The sequence below is a fragment of the Mirounga leonina genome, unplaced genomic scaffold (genome assembly GCF_011800145.1).
Source record: "Mirounga leonina isolate KUSES-001 unplaced genomic scaffold, KU_Mleo_1.0 Mir_153, whole genome shotgun sequence".
Taxonomy (NCBI): domain Eukaryota; kingdom Metazoa; phylum Chordata; class Mammalia; order Carnivora; family Phocidae; genus Mirounga; species Mirounga leonina.
This window is the reverse complement of record NW_023270387.1, coordinates 14,192,321-14,210,656: the sequence shown is the minus strand read 5'-3', so window position 1 is coordinate 14,210,656 and position 18,336 is coordinate 14,192,321. Positions and strand designations below refer to the sequence as shown.

General features: G+C 55.7%; 1 protein-coding gene across 3 annotated transcripts; it reads left to right on the top strand.

The window, feature by feature from the left end:
• Positions 1–1,257: 1,257 nt before the first annotated feature.
• On the top strand, positions 1,258–8,870 carry SCN2B (sodium voltage-gated channel beta subunit 2). 3 transcript variants are annotated; one of them, XM_035008729.1, is made up of 4 exons: positions 1,258–1,291; positions 7,232–7,398; positions 7,678–7,888; positions 8,464–8,870. In XM_035008729.1, exons 2-4 carry the CDS (start codon positions 7,249–7,251, stop codon positions 8,661–8,663), a joined length of 561 nt encoding a protein of 186 aa, XP_034864620.1. In that variant the 5' UTR covers positions 1,258–1,291; positions 7,232–7,248; the 3' UTR covers positions 8,664–8,870. The 3 variants fall into 3 exon arrangements, with proteins under 3 accessions (XP_034864620.1, XP_034864619.1, XP_034864618.1); XM_035008728.1 differs by lacking the exon at positions 1,258–1,291 and adding an exon at positions 4,853–5,153; XM_035008727.1 differs by lacking the exon at positions 1,258–1,291 and adding an exon at positions 5,746–5,803.
• Positions 8,871–18,336: the final 9,466 nt, after the last annotated feature.

Sequence of the window (18,336 nt, the reverse complement as noted above, 5' to 3'; positions counted from 1 at the left end):
AGAAGAAGAAGAAGAAGAAGAAGAAGAAGAAGAAGAAGAAGAAGAAGAAGAAGAAGAAGAAAAGAAGAAAAGCAGGATTTGCTTTAGTTCTTGTTTTAGAGGGGAAAAAATCCTGGGGAACTTTGTTCTTTTCAGAAAGATTTTTTTTATGCCCTCCCACCTGCTTTTCAGAATCCACCAACCACAGAATTTACTCCATCCCCCTTTTTCTCTCTCCCTTACACACTCCCTCTCTCTTTTTAGCAGCAACATACAAGCCGGCCATATTAGAGAGATGGAAATAAAGCTTCCTTAATGTTGTATGTGTCTTTGAAGTACATCTGTGCATTTTTTTTTAGCATCTAACCATTCATCCCTTGTAGCCCTCGGCCCCTCAAATCACCCTCTCCCATATCCCACCCGACTAACATCTCAGTCTCTGAAAATGCACAGAGATGCCTGGCTACCTCGCCCTGCCTTCAGTCTCGCGGGGCTCAGTCTCTTTTTCTCTTTGGGTAAGTTAGACTGCACATCTGCATGCTCCTGAGGGTCCAGAAGTGTAGCCAAAGCTGGAAGAGGATGGGGGCCGGGGGCAGGGAAGAAGACATTGATTGCTTGAGCTTCCCTTCATGTCCTTGGGAAGGGAGGTACCGAGGACTGGGGGAAGACATTGTTGGGGACTGCATAACGCTGGGACTACTTGGTCACAGAAATGTTGGGTCGGGGGATCTGAGTGTTCCTCAGGGGTGACAGTTATCACGGGAGGTGATTTTTCTTTGGGTTTCCCTGAAACAGACTTATGTGGGGGTGGGGGCAGAGGATAGGTCGATCTGCAAAGTCTCTTCGTGGATTTTTTTTAAGCTGCAGCAAATATGGGGTCCTGGGTCTTCATGCTCCCTTAAGGGGCTTCTCTTGTGGACCATGATCTTTGGAATCTGGTGGGTTTAGGATATTAGGAAAGAATGTTTGGGGGAATGGGAGGTAGAAAGTTGAGTCTGGGTCTTGTTTCCTGGAAATCTGTACCACTGGTTTGTTGAAATGTGGGGTGGGGGGGGCAGGTGGGAAGCAGGCTTGAAGTATGATCTCTGCATTGGGAAGAGACTTGCTGAAGCAAGCGCTGATGGAGGCCTCTGGCGTGGGCCAGATGGAGTGGAGGAGGGGGTCAGGTGAAGGGATCAGGAAAAAAAGAAAAAAAAAAAGGAACTCACAGGCTGAGTGTGGCTGTGGCCCTTTAAGACCAGCCCAGCCTTGCAGACTGCCTTGTCAAGTGATCCGAATGTTAATTTCCTATTTGACCACTCAGGACTTCCTGGTGAGTAGGTGGGCTAGAGAGTTCTTTGCAAGCCTGCTTTATGGGTAGTTTCATCCTTGCTCCTAAACTTACTCATTGCTGGTGTAGTAGTTGGTCAAGCCCCGGGATTGTCAGTGGGGATATTCCGCATCACAGAATCCCTCTCCCTCCCTCCCTCTCCTTGTCCTTCTCTGGTGTGCTGTGTTGGATGTTGGGCAGGAGTGCTAGACAGAGACAACACAGAGCCCCTGTCAGCTTGCGTCATAAGGCCTATTAGCTTTGCTGAGTTCCTGGACAGTATTAACAACAGAGCAGGAATGTTACGGAAGCGTGGGCCGTACAAAGAGGAGGAGCCTTGGAATCAGCTCTGGGTTTAAAGCCACCTTTGTCATTTACTTCATGACCGTAGGCAAGTTACTTGACCCTTCTGAGCTTCGGTTCTTTCGTGGGTAAACTGGAGAATGCCTGGGTTTTTCTGTGAGGTGGGCACACAGCAGGTGCTCAATAATAGCTGAACTTTGCTAACGCTTTTCACGTGCCCAGGGGCTGTATAGCTTATTTAGTCCTCAAGATAATCAGTAATTGAATGAGGTAGATGCTGTTATGATCCTTCTGTTATGGATGAGGAAACAGGCACAGCGAAATGAAGTAACTAAGTTACTTAAATTAAGCAACTTAAAGTCACACGACTAGTTCAAGGTGAGCTGAGATTTGAACCGGTTTGTCAGACTTCTAGTACTTAGCTGTTGAACTCTACTGCCCCCAATGTTCAAGAAATGGTACTGTTATATTAACAATAATCAAAGAATCTCAAGTGCAGGCAAAAAGATGGGGAGTTGGGTGGATGACCTGGGTGTAAGGAACCAGGGATGGAGGACACGTGACTCCCTTGGGAGTTAGAGAGAGCTTCTTGGGGGAGGGGGACAGTCTTGTGAGAGCCTGATCTAAGCGAAGAAAGGAAGGGGGCTCCATGACCATGACCAGGATGTGTCTCAGGGGATGATGGGGCCTGGAGTGAAGAGGTCAGGGAGTGGGGGATGTGAGATGGTGGTGGGAGGAAGCTAGAGCCTCTGCAAATCTGGGTAGTAGATCTTGAACTTGAACTTGACTGATGATATGATGAGGTATGCCCTGGCACACCAAGGCTAAGGGCTCAGGTGGACAAAGGAACTTTGGTGGTCGTAATGGCATCAGCCTCCAAGATGGAGGGACCAATGACGAGGGAGGGACCACATCAGGGGCAGGATTTGTGAGGATAACCAAAGAGCGGGTAAATCATAGAGGATAACCAGCGGGGCAATCTGCCGTACACACAGCAGAAGCATGTGAGGCTAGTGTTTAGCTAGAAACAATCCAAATGACTGGACTTCCCAGAGTTTTTCTTAAGACCGTGGGCTCTGCAGTCACCAGCCTTGTTACCCAAGTCTGGGTTAAGTGAGGTGAGGTCCTCACTCAAGCCCACTGCACGTGTCTTCTGCTGGGGGCAGGGATCCAGGCATGGAGGGGAAAATGCCTTTCTTTCCTTCCACAGACATTTATGGAGGGCCCATCTGTGGTCACATACTGTTCTGGGGCTAGGGATACCAAGATGAGCAGAAATCAGTTCCCCAGAGCCTCTCAAGGGACACGGGCACACAAACAGATAATGACAGCACAAAATCACAAGGGCTGTCACAATAACAATCCTAATGATGCTGAGAATGATAGACCTTCGTCAAGGGCTGACTATGTACCAGGCATTGCTGGGAGCTTCCTATGTTAACAAGTCATGTGACCCTCACAACTGCCCTAGGAGTTGGGGGGGGGTGTCTATGATTGTCTCCCATTTTACAGATGAGGAAACTGAGGTCTGGAAGGTTAACTCTCTTGCCTAAGATCTGACCGCTTGGCCACAATGCCGTTCTGCCTTCAGGTCACTTGGAAGCGATAGGAACTGGGCTGGGTAGAGGGCCTAGGTGCTGGGGATGCTGTTATTGAGGCATGCCTCATTAGCTGGGAACTGCAGCATAGGTAAGAGGGCCCCAGGTCGAGAAGGGTGAACGAGCTTCCGGACCTGAAGCATAAGTGCAGAGGCATGGAGGGGTGAGAGAAGGTGGGGTTGTCAGGACAAGTAAGGAGTCGGGGATTGCCGAGTGGAAGAAGAATGGAGGCTTAGGAGCTGGCAGGAGAGGAGGCCAAGACCTAGGTTGGTCCCAGATGGCAAAGGGTTGGAAGCCGTGCCCAGGAACCTGGACTTGATCCTGAAAACAACAGGGAGCCAGTGGAGGGGTGGTGAGGACATGCTGCCTGGAGGTAGACTGGGCTAGGAGGCAGAGATCCTGGTGTGGGGGAGGGTCTGAAAGCAGGAGGCAGGGTCTGGGTGTCACACTCCCCCGGGATGCAGGGGGCTGCCCCAGAAGGTTGTGGGGACCATTTCTCTGCTTGGACACTCTCTCTTTTAAACATGAAGAACATAAACCTACCTCATTGGTTGCTGTAGGGTTGGGAAGAGGAGTGAAGATAATTCACTTCTGTCTTTGCAGGAGATAGAGCTTGGCAGGAGGTGAGCAAATCTGTGTGATCTCTGAAAGATGGGCTAGTTAGAACAGTGGGTAACATGGGGCCTGGGCTGCCCAGATGTGGCCCCAGAGAAAGGGGGGAGGTCTGGGTGCCAGGGATGCTTTGGAACTAAAACCAGAAGCCACATCCTTTCTGTGCCCCTGCTGATCCCCATTTCCTTTCTATGAGAAACCCAGACCTGGTCCCAAATGGGTCAACCAGGAGGACTGGGCTTCCTTGTATGGAGGTCCCTTTAAACAGGACCATTCCCCTCTGGCCAGCCTGCTCGGAGCTAGGGGCTGACAGTTGGAGCTGGATCTGCCATGTAGACAGCTGGAGGCCTGGTCCCTGGCATGCCTTGGAATGTCACTAGGCCTCAACCCCTCACCCCTGTCTGGAGCCTGGCAGCCTGGGCTCAAATCGAGCTTTGTCATTTACTAGCTGTGAACTTGGGCTATTCATGTAACTTCTTTGTGCTCAATTGCACCGTCTGGAAAGTGGGGTGGTAATAGGGCTGTTGTAAGTATCAAATGATGTCATATCTGTGGTAAGAAAGCATCTGGCCTGCAGTAATCACTTTCTTGTTATTGCGAAGTCCTTTCTATGGCCCTAGCTGCAGACTTGGCTACTTTCCAGAAGCCGCAGAGTTTATCAGGATTTTGCTTACAGCTCTGGCCTTGTTGCATGGTGGTTTCTTAGTCTTTAATGGGGGCCTGGATTGGTGAGAGGCCTAAAACCCTGGTGGGGACTTGGGCTGACGTGGGTGCCTTGGAGTAGGAGTCAGGAACCACGGTCTGGCCCCGGCTTGTCCCTGTCCTCTGTGTGTCTCCCTCAGGGCCTCATCTGCCTCACTGGTGAGGCGGTGGATCTAGGTTCACAATTCTGGAGGTGCCCCTGTCCGGCTTCCTCTGATTTGGTGATCCCAGCCTCTCTCTGCAGTTGGGACTCGCTGAACGCCTCTGACCACTAGAGGGCGCTCGCGTTCCTCCCGGTGACTCCCGCGGGGGCCAGGCGGCCGGGTTGCGGCGGGGGCGGGGGTTGGGGGGAAGGGACCCTGCATTGCACCTCGGCTCCCTCCCGCCAGCCAGATAGGACCTCCCCACAGCTCTGCCCTTCCACGCGGCAGGGTGCTGGCTCCTTCACAGTGGAGGGCGCTGCCCTGTGGGGTTCAAGTGCTCATCTGAAGGATGTGGGCTGGGCGGGGAAAGAGGCCAGGGATAGGTCAGCCCGATTCACAGCACCTGCTCTCTGCGGTCACGTGGAGGGACCCCTTTTGGGAGGCGGCCCTGGGAAGGTAGCGGCCCTTGGAGGGGGTTAGAGAAGCGGAGCCTTCCTCGGGTAAGAGGTAAGCTCAGGACAAGGCCTGGCCTGCTTCCTTCCCTGCAGATTTCTCTGCCTCTGCAGGGCGCGGGCGGCAGTGGTATTTTCTGCGCACCTCCTCCTTGCCTGGCGCTCTGCTAGGTGCTTTCATAATGCTGATGAGAGTGGGGATCCGGGAACTGGGCTTTGCTCTTCTTGGCAGCCCCCTCAGCCTCCCCAGTTCACGCTCCCCTCGCGAGCGTCCGGCCTGCAGGAGGGTGGCACGCCCAATCCCGCCACCGGAGGCTCCGCTGTGACCTCTGGGGCCAGCCCTTCAGAGCCTCGCCTGTCCTTTCAGTCCCGTGCCCCAAGCCCCGGCCACGCATCCTGAGGGGGGAGCCGAGCAGACGGACAGCCCGGCTCGCGGCTGCAGTGCGGCGGCTTCCGGGGCGGGCCCCGCAGCCGAGCGGCGCGCAGCCCTGCAGGGGATGCTTCCGACCCGCGGCTGCGGGGCCCGCGCCGGCCGCCAGAGCGGGGGGATTTCCAAGGGGCTGCCCCCTGCCAGGAGGACAGTGTCCCAGAAGGCCTTCCTGTTTAGGGGGCAGAACTTGAGAATGGAGGGAACTGGAGCTGCCAGCCTGCGCATCACGCTTTGCGTATTTTCTCTCTTTAAAATGATCACGGCAGCCCCAGGAGGTGGTGTCATCAGCTGTGTTTTACAGAGCAGGGGACTGGGGCTTGGAAGGTGAAGGAGCTTGCCCACATCCTCCCAGCCGATGGAAGGCAGAGCTGGAAGGGACCCCGGGTCGCACGGGATCTCCTTGTCTAGGCTTTTCCTGCAGCCGTGGCTTGCTAGCCACGCCCTCTGCCCCTCCCCCGTCTGCCCCCTCCCCCCTCTCCACCCCCAGGCGCTGCCGGCTTCCTATCACACGCAGAGAAGAAAATCCTGATTCCCGAGTTCTGGCCCCCAAAGCCCCTGGTGCCTCGCCCCTGCCTAACTCTGGGACCTCGGGTCTTACCATTTGCTCCTTGGTCCCTGCTCCTTGTGCTTAAGACACACGAAACTCATTCCAGCCACTGGGACTTTGCTCTTGATGTTCCGCTGCTTGGCACTTGATTCCTTCAGGATTTGAGATGGCTCACTCCCTCACTTTGTCAGGGGCTACCTACACGTCAGCGCCTCCGAGCAGTCCTCCCTGACTACCGTTAGGAAACAACAAACCCCTTCTCTTTGCTTTAGTTCTTACAGTGGCTGCCAGGTATCACTATGTAAAGTTACATTGTAATTTTTTTCCTCGTTAGTGCGTGTTCCCTTCCCTAAAACACAAGCTTCGTGTGACGGGGACTCTGCCACCATCGTTCACAGAAATAACCCGTCCCCCCCAGCCTAGACTAAGTGCGTGGGGGCGTAGGGGATGGCTTATAAATATTGGGTAAACGAGTGAATGCATGGCTGATACTGAGTGTTACTGCTTATCCCTTATAAAGAAAATGCATCTTTTGGGATGAGGCTTTGACAATATTGGCAGAAAATCTTAGCGTTAAGGTCAGGACTAGGGTGAGGCCAGTGAGGTGCCCACGGTGTGCAGTTTAAGGAGGTGTTTGCCTGATCCTGAGGGTTGGTGCTCCCTTAAATTTTGTGTCCAAGGCTTTCTGCCCCATGGAGATCACTGCCACTTCAACTGGAAGGGCTTGGGCTCCCTCACCCACCCTAGACTCTGCTCTGCTTAGGGTGTCAGAATGGGCCGGGCAGCCCCAGCACCCAGCTCTTCTGGACCAGGCCCGGTGCTCCTTACCGGATTTGACAGAAACCTGCTGTCCCCACCCTGTCACCCCTTCAGCCTGTGTCAGCTCCTTGCTGAGAAGTTTCCGGACCTGACATCTCCAGAAGGGGCTCCTGCCCTTGTAGACAACGATGGTCCTGGGAAAGACTTGGGGCCATTTGTCTGCCCCTGACTTGACAGGCAATGTGGTTTCTCTCCACCCCAGCCTTGCTTTTACCCCAAGGGCCATGTCGGGTACCCCCCTGGAGCTTTGCCCGCCCATACCAGCAGGTGCAGAAGGCTTGCCCCCTCCCTGGCCCTGTGAGCCAGAATCCTCACCAGCTTGTGGCTTTATCCACAGTGCCACCAGGGCAGAGCATGGAGGTCACAGTACCTACCACCCTCAACGTCCTCAACGGCTCTGATGCCCGTCTGCCCTGTACGTTCAACTCCTGCTACACAGTGAACCACAAACAGTTCTCCCTGAACTGGACCTACCAGGAGTGTAGTAACTGCTCTGAGGAGATGGTGAGTCCCGGGTCGGGGGCGGGGTGAGGGAGGGGGCAGGAGCCCCTGGGCACGAAGCCCACATTTCCCACCACCTGCCCCTGCCCTGGACCAGGACCCTGGGGATCCCGGTGGGCTGTCTCCTCCAGAGGGCTGCGGCAGTAGGTGTGTGGTCACGCCTGGGTGGCCCTGGGAGGGTGGCAGAGACCTGGAGGTAACCGCCTCTCTTCCAGGGGACCAGGTGCATGGCGGGGAGGGGAACTCCTTGCAGCCTCTTGCTCATGCAGCCCCCCTCCCCAGTTCCTCCAGTTCCGCATGAAGATCATCAACCTGAAGCTGGAACGGTTCCGAGACCGTGTGGAGTTCTCAGGGAACCCCAGCAAGTATGACGTGTCGGTGACGCTGAGAAACGTGCAGCTCGAGGATGTGGGCACCTACAACTGCTATATCATGAACCCGCCCGACCGCCACCGTGGCCACGGCAAGATCTACCTGCAGGTCCTCATGGAAGGTGAGGGACGGGCCTTGCAGAGTGGGGAGCCTGCTGCCTGGGGCCCCTGCTTGTCCCCCCCACCCTCCAGCAGGAGGATCACCCTGCTCCTTGGGAGGGGCTGTGCCCTCCTGAGGGTGGGAGCTCTGGCTTGTGTTGGGGGGAAGGCACCCCTGTTACTTCCTCAGGTCTCTGAGGACTGGGACCTCGGTCATCATCATGATGCCAAGAATCATAATAGCAGCGTTCATTGGTTGGGCACTTGCTATCAAGAGGAGAAGTCAGCCACCTAAGGTCACGCAATGAGTAATAGTACAATTAGGACTCAAATTTGGGTCTATTCCATCTCAAAGTCCGTGCTCTTAAAATTCTGCATTTTACTGTCTTCCCCTGGGGCTTTGAGGTGCCCTGGGATTTTGGGGTGGGGCGCGGAGAGCTCAGGGGCCTGGGTTGATTTTGGCTTTGACTACAGTCCTTTCCACGCAGAGCGTCCAGTGAGGACCACCCCGCGCATACTGCGGGGAGCAGGGGGCAGTGGATGAGGCTCCCTTTCCCTGCCCTGGTGCTCAGTGGGTCTGTTTCTTTTCCTTCTCCAGAGCCCCCTGAGCGGGACTCCACGGTGGCCGTGATCGTGGGCGCCTCTGTGGGTGGCTTCCTGGCGGTGGTCATCTTGGTGCTGATGGTAGTAAAGTGCGTGAGGAGGAAAAAAGAGCAGAAACTGAGCACGGATGACCTGAAGACGGAGGAGGAGGGCAAGACAGATGGAGAGGGCAACGCGGACGATGGCCCCAAGTAACGCGGCCCCGCAGCCCCTCCCTCGCATCCTGTCTTCCTCCCACCCTCCGCCCTGCACACTGTGCCCCTGCCTGCCCTCTCTTGGTGTGCTTCTCTTGAACCAGGGTCCCAGGGCCCACCTGGGGCCTCCCGAAACCCTCCCTTCGTACCCCCCACCCTGCACCAAGAGTGACCCACCTCTCTTTCATTTGGGGAACCTGCCATGGCGCGTGGGACGTGTGGGCCCGGGGGGGTGGGGTGGGGGGGGGAAGAAGTGGGCTCAAAACTGCCAGTCCCTGAGAGGAGGCAGGAGGCCTGTGTGAGGGTCCCAGAAAGAGAGGGCGTGAGGGGGAGTTCGGCTGTCCAGACTGCCCTGTTTGTGGACTGGTCCGGTGGGCCTCAGGGAGGATCTGCGGGTGGCTGAGGGGTTTTGCTGCGCTGCCTGCCTCAAGAAAGCCCCGGCTGTAGTGTGGCTCTGCTCCCCGAGCTGCTCCAGGCCAGGCAGCCCTGTCAGGCTGGGGGCTGCTGATGGGTTCCTATCACTTGGGGGGGGCACGCATTTCCTGGGCATTGAGGGGAAGCCTTGGCCCAGGGACCTCCACTGATAGTTGCTACCACAGGAGCCTCGTGGGGGCGTTTTCTGTCAGCTGCGAATCTCTTGGGATTTGGGGGGCGGGGAGCATTGCATGAAGACTCACTGAGCTGGGCCATGGGTAGGTTGTATCGTTCTAGGTAGTGGTCATTTTTCACCATAGTTAACCACTAACAGGAGACAAATTTCCAAGTCAGCTGAGGTCTGAAGGGGTGGAGGCTGCATTGTAAAATGGAGTTAGTTACAGACTGCCTTCTCCAACAGGGTGACCGCCCTCAGCCCAGGTGTGGGGCTGGGGAGGGTGGAAAACCATGGCGGAGGAGTTGATGTGCAGGCTGGGGGCTTTAACCGGGCCTTCTCTTCAGACTTTCCCAGTGACCCTCAGCAGGGTTTTTAGCTGGCTTTTAGGTAGAGATCAGGGAAGGAAATGCCCTGAGGGAAGCGTGAAGGGGCCCTCGGAGCCTGCCTGTGAGATCCTGTAGCCATGTCACACCCTCCCTGCCCCAGGGACTCCCTCTGTGGGGAGGAAATAGCATTTCTGGAGAGCCAACTTTCACTGCCATTTTACTCACGTTAAGAGGGAAGTATTTAAGCCTCAAGAGAGGGAGAGAGACAGAAACTGCTGACGTGAACTCTACCTTGGAAGACCCTCAGAGATCAAGGAGGCAAGTCACTCACTAGAGATGGGGAACCAGGTTCAAACTGACAGACTGAGGGTCCCACCCTCCCCTCCTCTGGCTCCTCAGTCTCCAGTTTGGATCAACAGAGCCACAGTTTTCCCTGTGGGAAGGGCCTCTGCGGGCTGGTAGACAGGGAGGTGAGGTGAGGGAGCTGGGCTGTCCAGGCCTGCTTCCTCTCCCAGGGCGCTGGGGATGGAGGGATGGAGCGGGAGGGCAGAACTGCTGGTGAGGCGCCACTCCTGCCCCCAGACTGACCTTCTTTAGCATTTCCCGGCCTTTCAAGGGGCTCAGACCCTGCCCAGGCTCTGGGAGTCAGTGCCCCGGGGCAGGAACTGGTCTGAGGAAAGGGGGTGGAGACAGGACTGTGACAGTCTCAGGGACCATTCTCTGCCTCTGCCCCTCAGATGGCCAATTTGGGGAGAGAACAAGAGCATACGGGAGGTTCAGTTTAATTCACTTCAATTCAACATCCATTTATTGAGCATCTCCTGTGTGCCAACTGCCGGGGATGCACACAAAGCCATAACAAGAGTTGGGAACTGTCAGGTCAGCACTGTAGGGACCAAGATTCATTTTTTTTTTTTTTTTTTGGTGCATCTAATTCCACCTCTGTAACCACTGCTTCCAGGGCTGGAGTTGGAGAGAAGGAAGAGAGTCCCGAATCTGGGCCCTGGGAAAGGAAGAAAGGAAGGAAGGGGTGGGGGGAGGTCCAACAGGGAACAAGGCGACAGGCCAGGCAGAGTGGGGGACAGACAGCCTGGGTGACAGCTCCTGGGTGGGGTGAGTCCAGCTCAGTACCTAACTGCCAATCAACACACTGCCAATGGGGGTGGGCTAAGCCACCAGGATGCCTGGGGCAGGCGGACACAGCCCAACCTTGGAGCCAACCAGCTAAGAGGGGGGTGATGGGTGGTGGGCATCTCATACCGGCTGAGACCAAGGGCCGTTGTGATACACTTCTGCAGCCTGCAGATTTCCCTTTTCGGCAACCTCTCAAGTGCTCTCCTCTTTCAGGACGAGCTGTGCCTGTGCTGATGCAGGGCACTTTTCTTTTTCCAGGATGCCTAACATTTAGGGGAAATTTTTGCGCGATTCCCTACGTTTATTCTAAGAAGTCCCAAATCTGCATCAAGAAGCCCCAGACTTCTGGGTTCCTTCCTTTCAATGCCCTGACCCAGTGGGCCCCCCCCACCCCCAGCTGCCCACCCTCATGGGCCCTTTCTCCTGCAGCCTCTTAGAATCCGTTCCAGAGCTCTCCTAGGGCCACCTCCCCCAGGGCCGTGAGGTTGGGAACAAGATGGGGCTTTGGTGAGTAGAGGTGGGGAACCAGTGACATGTTTCCATAGCAGCCATTTCTCTACCCTGCTTTCTAGTTTATACCAGCAAGCTGCTTCTCTCCCTGCGCTGTGGGGTCCAGCCCCACTTCTGGCTGCATGTTCCCATCACTGCGCTCTGCTGGGTCCAGTCTGCTGGTTTCCTCAACCGCCCCTGCCTCTCCTGTTGTCTTGGAGCTCCCTGTCTGTCTCTTCCTCCTAATTAAGGGCCACTGTAAAGAGATGGGCTGGCCAACCCATGGGATTGAGCTTCTAAGAACAAAGTACACTTTTTTCAGGACTGAAATGCCTTGAGGTGCCTTGAAACTGGCTTTGAAAATGGCTGTCTGCCCCTTAGCTATGGACTAATCACAGTTATTCCCAATTTATAAAAAGGAAAAGCTGATTGGATCCATATTTTCTCCCCAGAAGTCCCCTTGGGGAAGTTGGGCTGGTAAGTATTTACAAGGTCAGGTGAAGCAGATGGACAATGGAAAATACTGGCCAGGTCCCAAAAGACAGTCCCGGGCCATAGGGATGGCGTGGTGCAGTCAGAATGAGTGATGAATCAAGAAATTTTCCTTGCAACTTGTCTTAAGGATAGACAGCCTGTGCCTCTTGCTGATGTCTTCCTTTATCGAAGCTTGCTGATGCATTTGCACATAGTCTATATATAGGTATAGATATATTCTATATACAAATATAAAACGTCGCGCCACATCCACCCCAAAAGTTATACCGGGTTGGGGGGGGAACCATCATTTCTCAATGTTTTGAGTTGATTCACCAAAGGCAAATTATGGAATGTTCTTATTGCTTTTTGTGCACTTGGAGGAGAAAACCCAGCTACTTATGCACTTTCTAGGTTTTCTGTGTTACAGGGTGGTTGGAGGGGGGTGGGGAGAAAACCTTCAGTGGTCCTCTGTGACCCAGCCTCTGTGATGTGTCTGCCTTTTGGAGCAGACTGCGTTTCTTTTGCAGTTTGTTGTATTGCTTGGATCTATCGGCTACAATAAACAGATCATCTCCCCTGAACATCCCTCGAGTGTGGCTTTTTTCAGGGGTGAAGAGCAGCGTGAGTGGAGGCTTTGCCAGGATGCTGACAGGGACCCCCGCTGCTCCTTTCCTGGTACTCCCGCGACATTGCTGGGTCCCCAGCAAGGACACGGTCCTTCTGCTCTACTCATGTCGACAAATGGCTCATCTCTTTCCCCCTTTGCCTTCTTTCAGAATCCTGGGGGACTCCATCCACCTCGGAAGCACCTGAAGGCAGGGTGGCTGAACACCCATTTCTGGGATGACGACAAACTTGGGCACTGTGACACTGTTCACAGATGTTGCCTATTTTTTCCATGGACGGATGGGCCATCCTTCCTGCCCCCCGTTTCTAAGCTGTGTCTCACTAGGTAGACACTTCCCATGCCTGCTCTGGACTCAGGGGGTGGGGGGAATAGCTGCTCAGGGTCTGCTCTCATGCACCTTCTCGGGTGAGGGGGGCTGGGGGGAGGAGTCAGGTTGTTCATGTCCCATCTAAGTACTGCTGGATCCTGTTTTCGTGCTGCGGGATCCCCCTATGCTCAGGGCCAAAGATGCCCCCCTGGTGGCGTGGCGGGGGGGGGGGGCGCTACTATTCCGACACACCCGGTCTTTTTCTCTCGTGCTTCCTATTCTTAGTCTCTGCATTTTTTGCCTATACACACACACACACACACACACTCGAAAGATAAGAAAAGTTTCAACTTTCTGAATGGCAAGGAAATGTGGAAGTGGTTGGTTCTTACTTTTCTTCTGGTTTCTCTGTCATTTCCGTCTACTCCCTGGCGACCCAGAGACCTTTGCCAGTGGTTAGTGGCCAGGTGCATTTTAGAGTATTCCCAGAGGACCCTGACATTGGTAGTTGTGACACCCACAGGGATGAGAGCTGCTACCTGAGAGAGAAGCGAGAGGGAGGGGCCGCATTAAACAGAGGTGGCTGCGATTTAACGGAACTAAAGATGCCTTGGTTTAAAAGGATGTCTGTCCTCCCGAGCCCCTGAGTCCTTCCAAGGATGGGATGTCAGAGAGGGTGCTTCTCTACTTAACAAATAGGCAAACTGAGGCAGGGTAGGTGGGCTGAGCAGCAGAAGGCACTGGGGATTCTGGCTGGTTCTTTCTGGGGTGGGGCCAGCATCTTCCTCATTCTAGGGCTTTTCTCCCAGAACACTTTGGATCTGGGCCTGGCTTCTGGGAGAGTTGGATTTGGCTGAGGCATCTCCCTTAAATTGATGTTCTTTAGCTCAGCCTACTTGGGGCCAGTGTGGGGGGTGGGTAGTTCTGATCGCAGAATGAGGTGCCTGGTGGGGGAAGAGCTAGCTCCCATTCTGGTGCTCAGAATTTCTCACCAGCTTTCTGTACCCCCAACTGAGATAGAGGTGTCTGCCCAAGAGCCTCTCAATTCCCACTGCTCCTTCACTTCCTGCTGGAGCCCCCTGCAGGGCTTAGGCACCCCATCTGCCTGCCCATGCCTGCTGCCTGGAAGAGGAGTCTCCATGGGGCCGGGGAGGGGGTGCTTTCAGAGTCCCTAGAACAGGTCCCGAAGGCCAAAAGGAGTGGGATGGGAGGGGAAATCTTTACAACATCAGAGACAGGAGGGGTCTTGGGGACCCTCTGGCCAAGCCTCCTGAGTATCCTGAAGGGGAAGGTGAGGACCACAGCAGGCAAGTGACTGGCTTATGGCCATATGATGAGTCAAGGACAAGACAGGATCTCCTATCAGGCTCTAGGTCGCGGTTCTTCCCACAGCCTCCAGTCTGGGCACAGCTGGGCACAGCTGCACACACCGGCCCAGGATCCTGCCCGCCCCTCCACAGCTGGGCCTGGGGGCAGCTAGAAGAGGCCCCCGTGCTTCCGCAAGGGCTGTATCTAAAGCTGAGATTCGGAGAGCGGAAGTGTTTCTCCCAAAGTCACACAGTCGGCTCATGAAGAGCCTGCGCTGGAAACCAAGTCTCTCCTCCCTAGGTAAGGCCTTCCCCAGGCTGAACCGTTGCCCATCACCAGACAAGAAGATGCCTGTCTCCCAGCTCCAATTCTGAGTCCCATTCCCACCTCCCCATATTGTGGCTTGCCTCATGTTGGTTTGTATATGGGCCCCTCTTAGACCGCTTGTCTCCTTCTCATTTTGCAGGGGTGGGGCTAGTATCTACAAACCTCCAGGTGCGAGGAGGCTGGGCAGTGCCCAGTGGGCTGTGGGCTGAGCAGCTTGATGCGTAGGAGCGTGAGCCCCCGCTAGGTCTCTGGCCCTCCTCCCTGGCATTTTGAGGGCTCAGAAGGTCCACGTTGGCAGGGCTGCAGGGACGCTTCTCAGATGGCCCTGGTGGCATTGCCCCCCCCCCCCCGACCTCTCACCCTGAAGCCCACCAGGTTCTAGTCATTCCTGGCTACCCACTACCATACTGATGCCCAGGGCTCCAGCCACCTTTCAGGACAAGCTCCACCCGTCCAGTGGATGAGAGCTCCAGGGGATCTGGGGGAGGGAAGACTTCTGAGAACTATGTCCTGGCATCTTGACCTAAGTTTGATCCTAAGATAGACTGGCCTAGCCCAGGAGCCCCTCCATTGCAGGGCTGAGGAGGCTTCTGGCTAGAAGAGCGAGAGACACTGATAAAATAGCTTTTCCTTTTCTCTGGCAATAATGACCTTGAGAGCCCAGGAAGCGCCAGGGAAGGGGGCAAGTGGGCACGGGCGCTCAGCTTGGCTACTGGGGATTCTGCCCGAGGGAGGGGCTTGCCCTTAGATCCCTGGCAAAGGCACCTTGATCCCAGCCACAGCTGCTTCTGCTTCTCAACTGGGACAACTGCCCCGTAAACAGGTGACGCAGGGACTGGGAACCGTTTGCCTCAACAGACTGAGAGCCCCTCTTGTGGGCAAATGGGCAGATGAAGACGGTTTGTTCTACCAGTAGGGGACAGGCTGGTAGAACAGTGGCTGGGTCTGTGGCCACAGGGACAGGGATTAGACTTGTCCCATTCTGCCCCAAGGCGGCACATTAGGGCAGGTGGGCAGAGACAGATATTGATCCAATGTGAAGTCAGAGCTGTGCTGAGGGTTGAGTTTCTCTGAGGTAATGAGATCCCCATCCCGGAAGGTATTCAAGCGTGGCTTGAGGGTGTTGTTGAGAAGATTCATATATCAGGGCATACTTTTAGATGCCTTCTAAGTTCACTGATGATGGCCCTCTGCAGCCCTCATTTTAGGATTCAAGTGATAAAAGGGGGATTAACTCTTGCTTGCCTGAAGAGAAATATGACACATGCCCAGGCAAGTTCCCGTCCCTCTGCCTTCTTATGCAGCCACACTCTTCCCCAGCCTGCCTCCGTGCCCTTGTGCCCCTTTACCCTTTTCATCTTGACTTGATTTATCCATGGTGGGGAGAGGGGAGGTGGTGAGCGCCTATTCACAGTGAGAAATAGACTGGGAAAGCCTGGAAATTGGGAGCCAGGCATCCTCGGGCACTTCTCTCCAAAGATCAGGCCAAGTGTAAATTGTGTCCTTGGCCCTTTGGCCAGGGCAAAGTTTCCCTGGCCTTCCAGCCAAGACTGTAGATAGAAGGTGCCAGTCTTCATGGCCTTCTCCTCTGTGGGCCCTCCCAGCTTCGCCAAAGTCTCCAGCCTCCCCATCCCCACCCCCTGGCCCACTCACACTGTGGGGGTGCACTGTTGCAGCAGGTGCTGTTGGGAAGGGCTGTGGGGTCGGGTTCGAGTCCAACTGAGGGGCTTGGAGGGCTGGGGAGGGCTGGGGGGCAGATGAGTGAGAGCTGGCGAGACTATAAGGATAGCCACGTTGACTGAGTACCGGACCCTGTGCCTGGCCCTGAGCTAAGCATTCTATGGATGTCAGCTGATGGAATTTTCAGGGCAACTCCCCAGATAGGCATTCTTTTCTCACTTTTACTGATGGAGAGGCCAAGGCCCTGCTATATTAAGTCCGTCTGCACACAAGGTGACATGGCCATGGCTGGAAAAGGGCAGAGGACTCAAACCCCGGGCAGAGTGATGCCAAAGGCACCCATCACACAGCGAGAAAGGAGAGAAAGCGGCAGAGGACTGGCCTCTAGCAGCGCGAAGACGTAGGGGTGAGTGGGGAAGGGTGGCTCGGCGCCAACCTCAAAATGACCGTGGACCAGGTAAGGGCAAAAGTGTTTGGAAGCAGAGGCAAAGCCTTCTCGATGGGCCCCTAACAGCCCACCCCCTCTGTGGCCTGGCCCTTGACCCCACATCTCTGTGCCTACTGTTCTGGTCTCTGCTGGCCGCCTTCTCCTCTCTTGGCTTCTAAAAACTGTAAAACCTCTTCTTGGCTCGGAGCGATTGTCTCCTGGTCCTACACCTCCTCCCAGGCCTGTGTCACACTCCAACTTCTCCAAGTTACCCTTCACTCTGGGGAGCTGCCTCTCCATCTCCCCCACCTTCTTCCCCTGCCATGACTCCCCTCCGATCCACATCCTCCCCTCCCTTTGCAAGATCTCCTGCTCCTGCCCTACAGTGTTCAAAGCAGACAGGATCAGAACATCCAGGGAGTCCGGCCTGGCACTCCACACCGTTTTACACTTCTGTTTTGGTCAGGCTGTCTCAGGGCAGAACCAGGTCTCGGGTCCAGGAGGACACCTGGCCATCCAGCTAACAAGGCAGTCCCATGGGCATGGCAGCCAGGCTGCAATGAATGATGAACCTTCCCAATGCCCCATGCCCTTCCCAGCCTCCAGCCCTCCTGAGCCCCCCACCCCATGCTCACTTGGTGGCAACCCATGAAGCAGGGAGTCAACACAGCTCTGGGGTGCTGGGTGGGGTAGCTGAGACCCTGCCCTGGCACTTCACGCCCCAGCGCAATGTGGCCCAGAATCAAGAGATGCCCAGGACTCACCCCATCTCTGAGCTGCGGCGGGGAAGCAGACGTCTGCTCCTAGAAGTGGGCGCACGCCCCTCGCCCCTCTCCAGCTTGGGATGCCCGGTGAGCACCTCGTTGGTCAGGAGGGTTCAGCTCCCTCCTCCCTCTGCCCTCCTCCTCCCAATGAGCTCATCTGTCTGGGGCTCCCCACCCCCTTTGCCCGAAAGGATGTTTGGATAGAACCTGGGAGAAAACAGAAGAAGAGGATGGGTGGGATGGAGGAGTTGGCTGCCTACCTGCCTGTGCCCAGAGCCCTTAGAAAGTGGAGGGTTCAGGAAGAGCTTATCTTTACTCCAACTCCAGAATGCCAGGTGGGCTGGGGAGCAGCCCGGCTCGGTGGCCAGTACCGGTTCTGTGTCTCGGACGGCTAGACCACGTGCCTGTGGGCTGGTTTGGTGCAGGCGGTCCTGTTAACCCCTTCGGCACCTGCCAAACTTCAGTGGATGCCGAGACTGTGGCTGGGGACGGGCCAGCAGGCACTCGGAGCCGAACGGAAGGAACGTGAGGGGGGATGCGCAGGCAAGAGATCTGGGTGCACTAGGGAGGAGGCTCTCAAAGGTTTGTGCAGGTGGCAGTCACCCAACCCCAGCCCGAGAGGCAGAAGGGTTTGAGGGCATTTAACTTTAAATTAGTGCAGGCATGCGGGCGGAGAATCTCTCCCGCATTTCCACAGTCCTGAGGTTGGGGATCTGTATATAACCAGAGGGAGGGCAGCTAAGGGAAGGTGGTGGAAGCAGATCCTGGTGTACATCAGAGGCCAGTGGGAGAGGAGCTGTGGGGTGGGGGTGTGGGGGCTCCCCGCAGAGCCCCGTGAACTCTGCCTCTTGGAGCCAGGTCTGCACCACCGCCCCGTCAGCTCTGTTACCTGCAAGGCCCTGACAGGGATGGGGACAGGGTCCGGAGCCCGCGCGGGCTTGTGGGGGAAGAGGGGAGAGGGGCGGCGGGCAAGGGCACGCGGGAGCCAGAGACGCGAGGCTCCCTGCCAGGCTCCTGTTACTTGGAAGGAACTCCTCTTTTTTTTTTTTTTTTAAAGATTTTATTTATTTATTTGAGACAGAGAGAATGAGAGACAGAGATAGAGAGAGCATGAGAGGGGGGAGGGTCAGAGGGAGAAGCAGACTCCCTGCCGAGCAGGGACTCGATGCGGGACTCGATGCGGGACTCGATGCGGGACTCGATGCGGGACTCGAT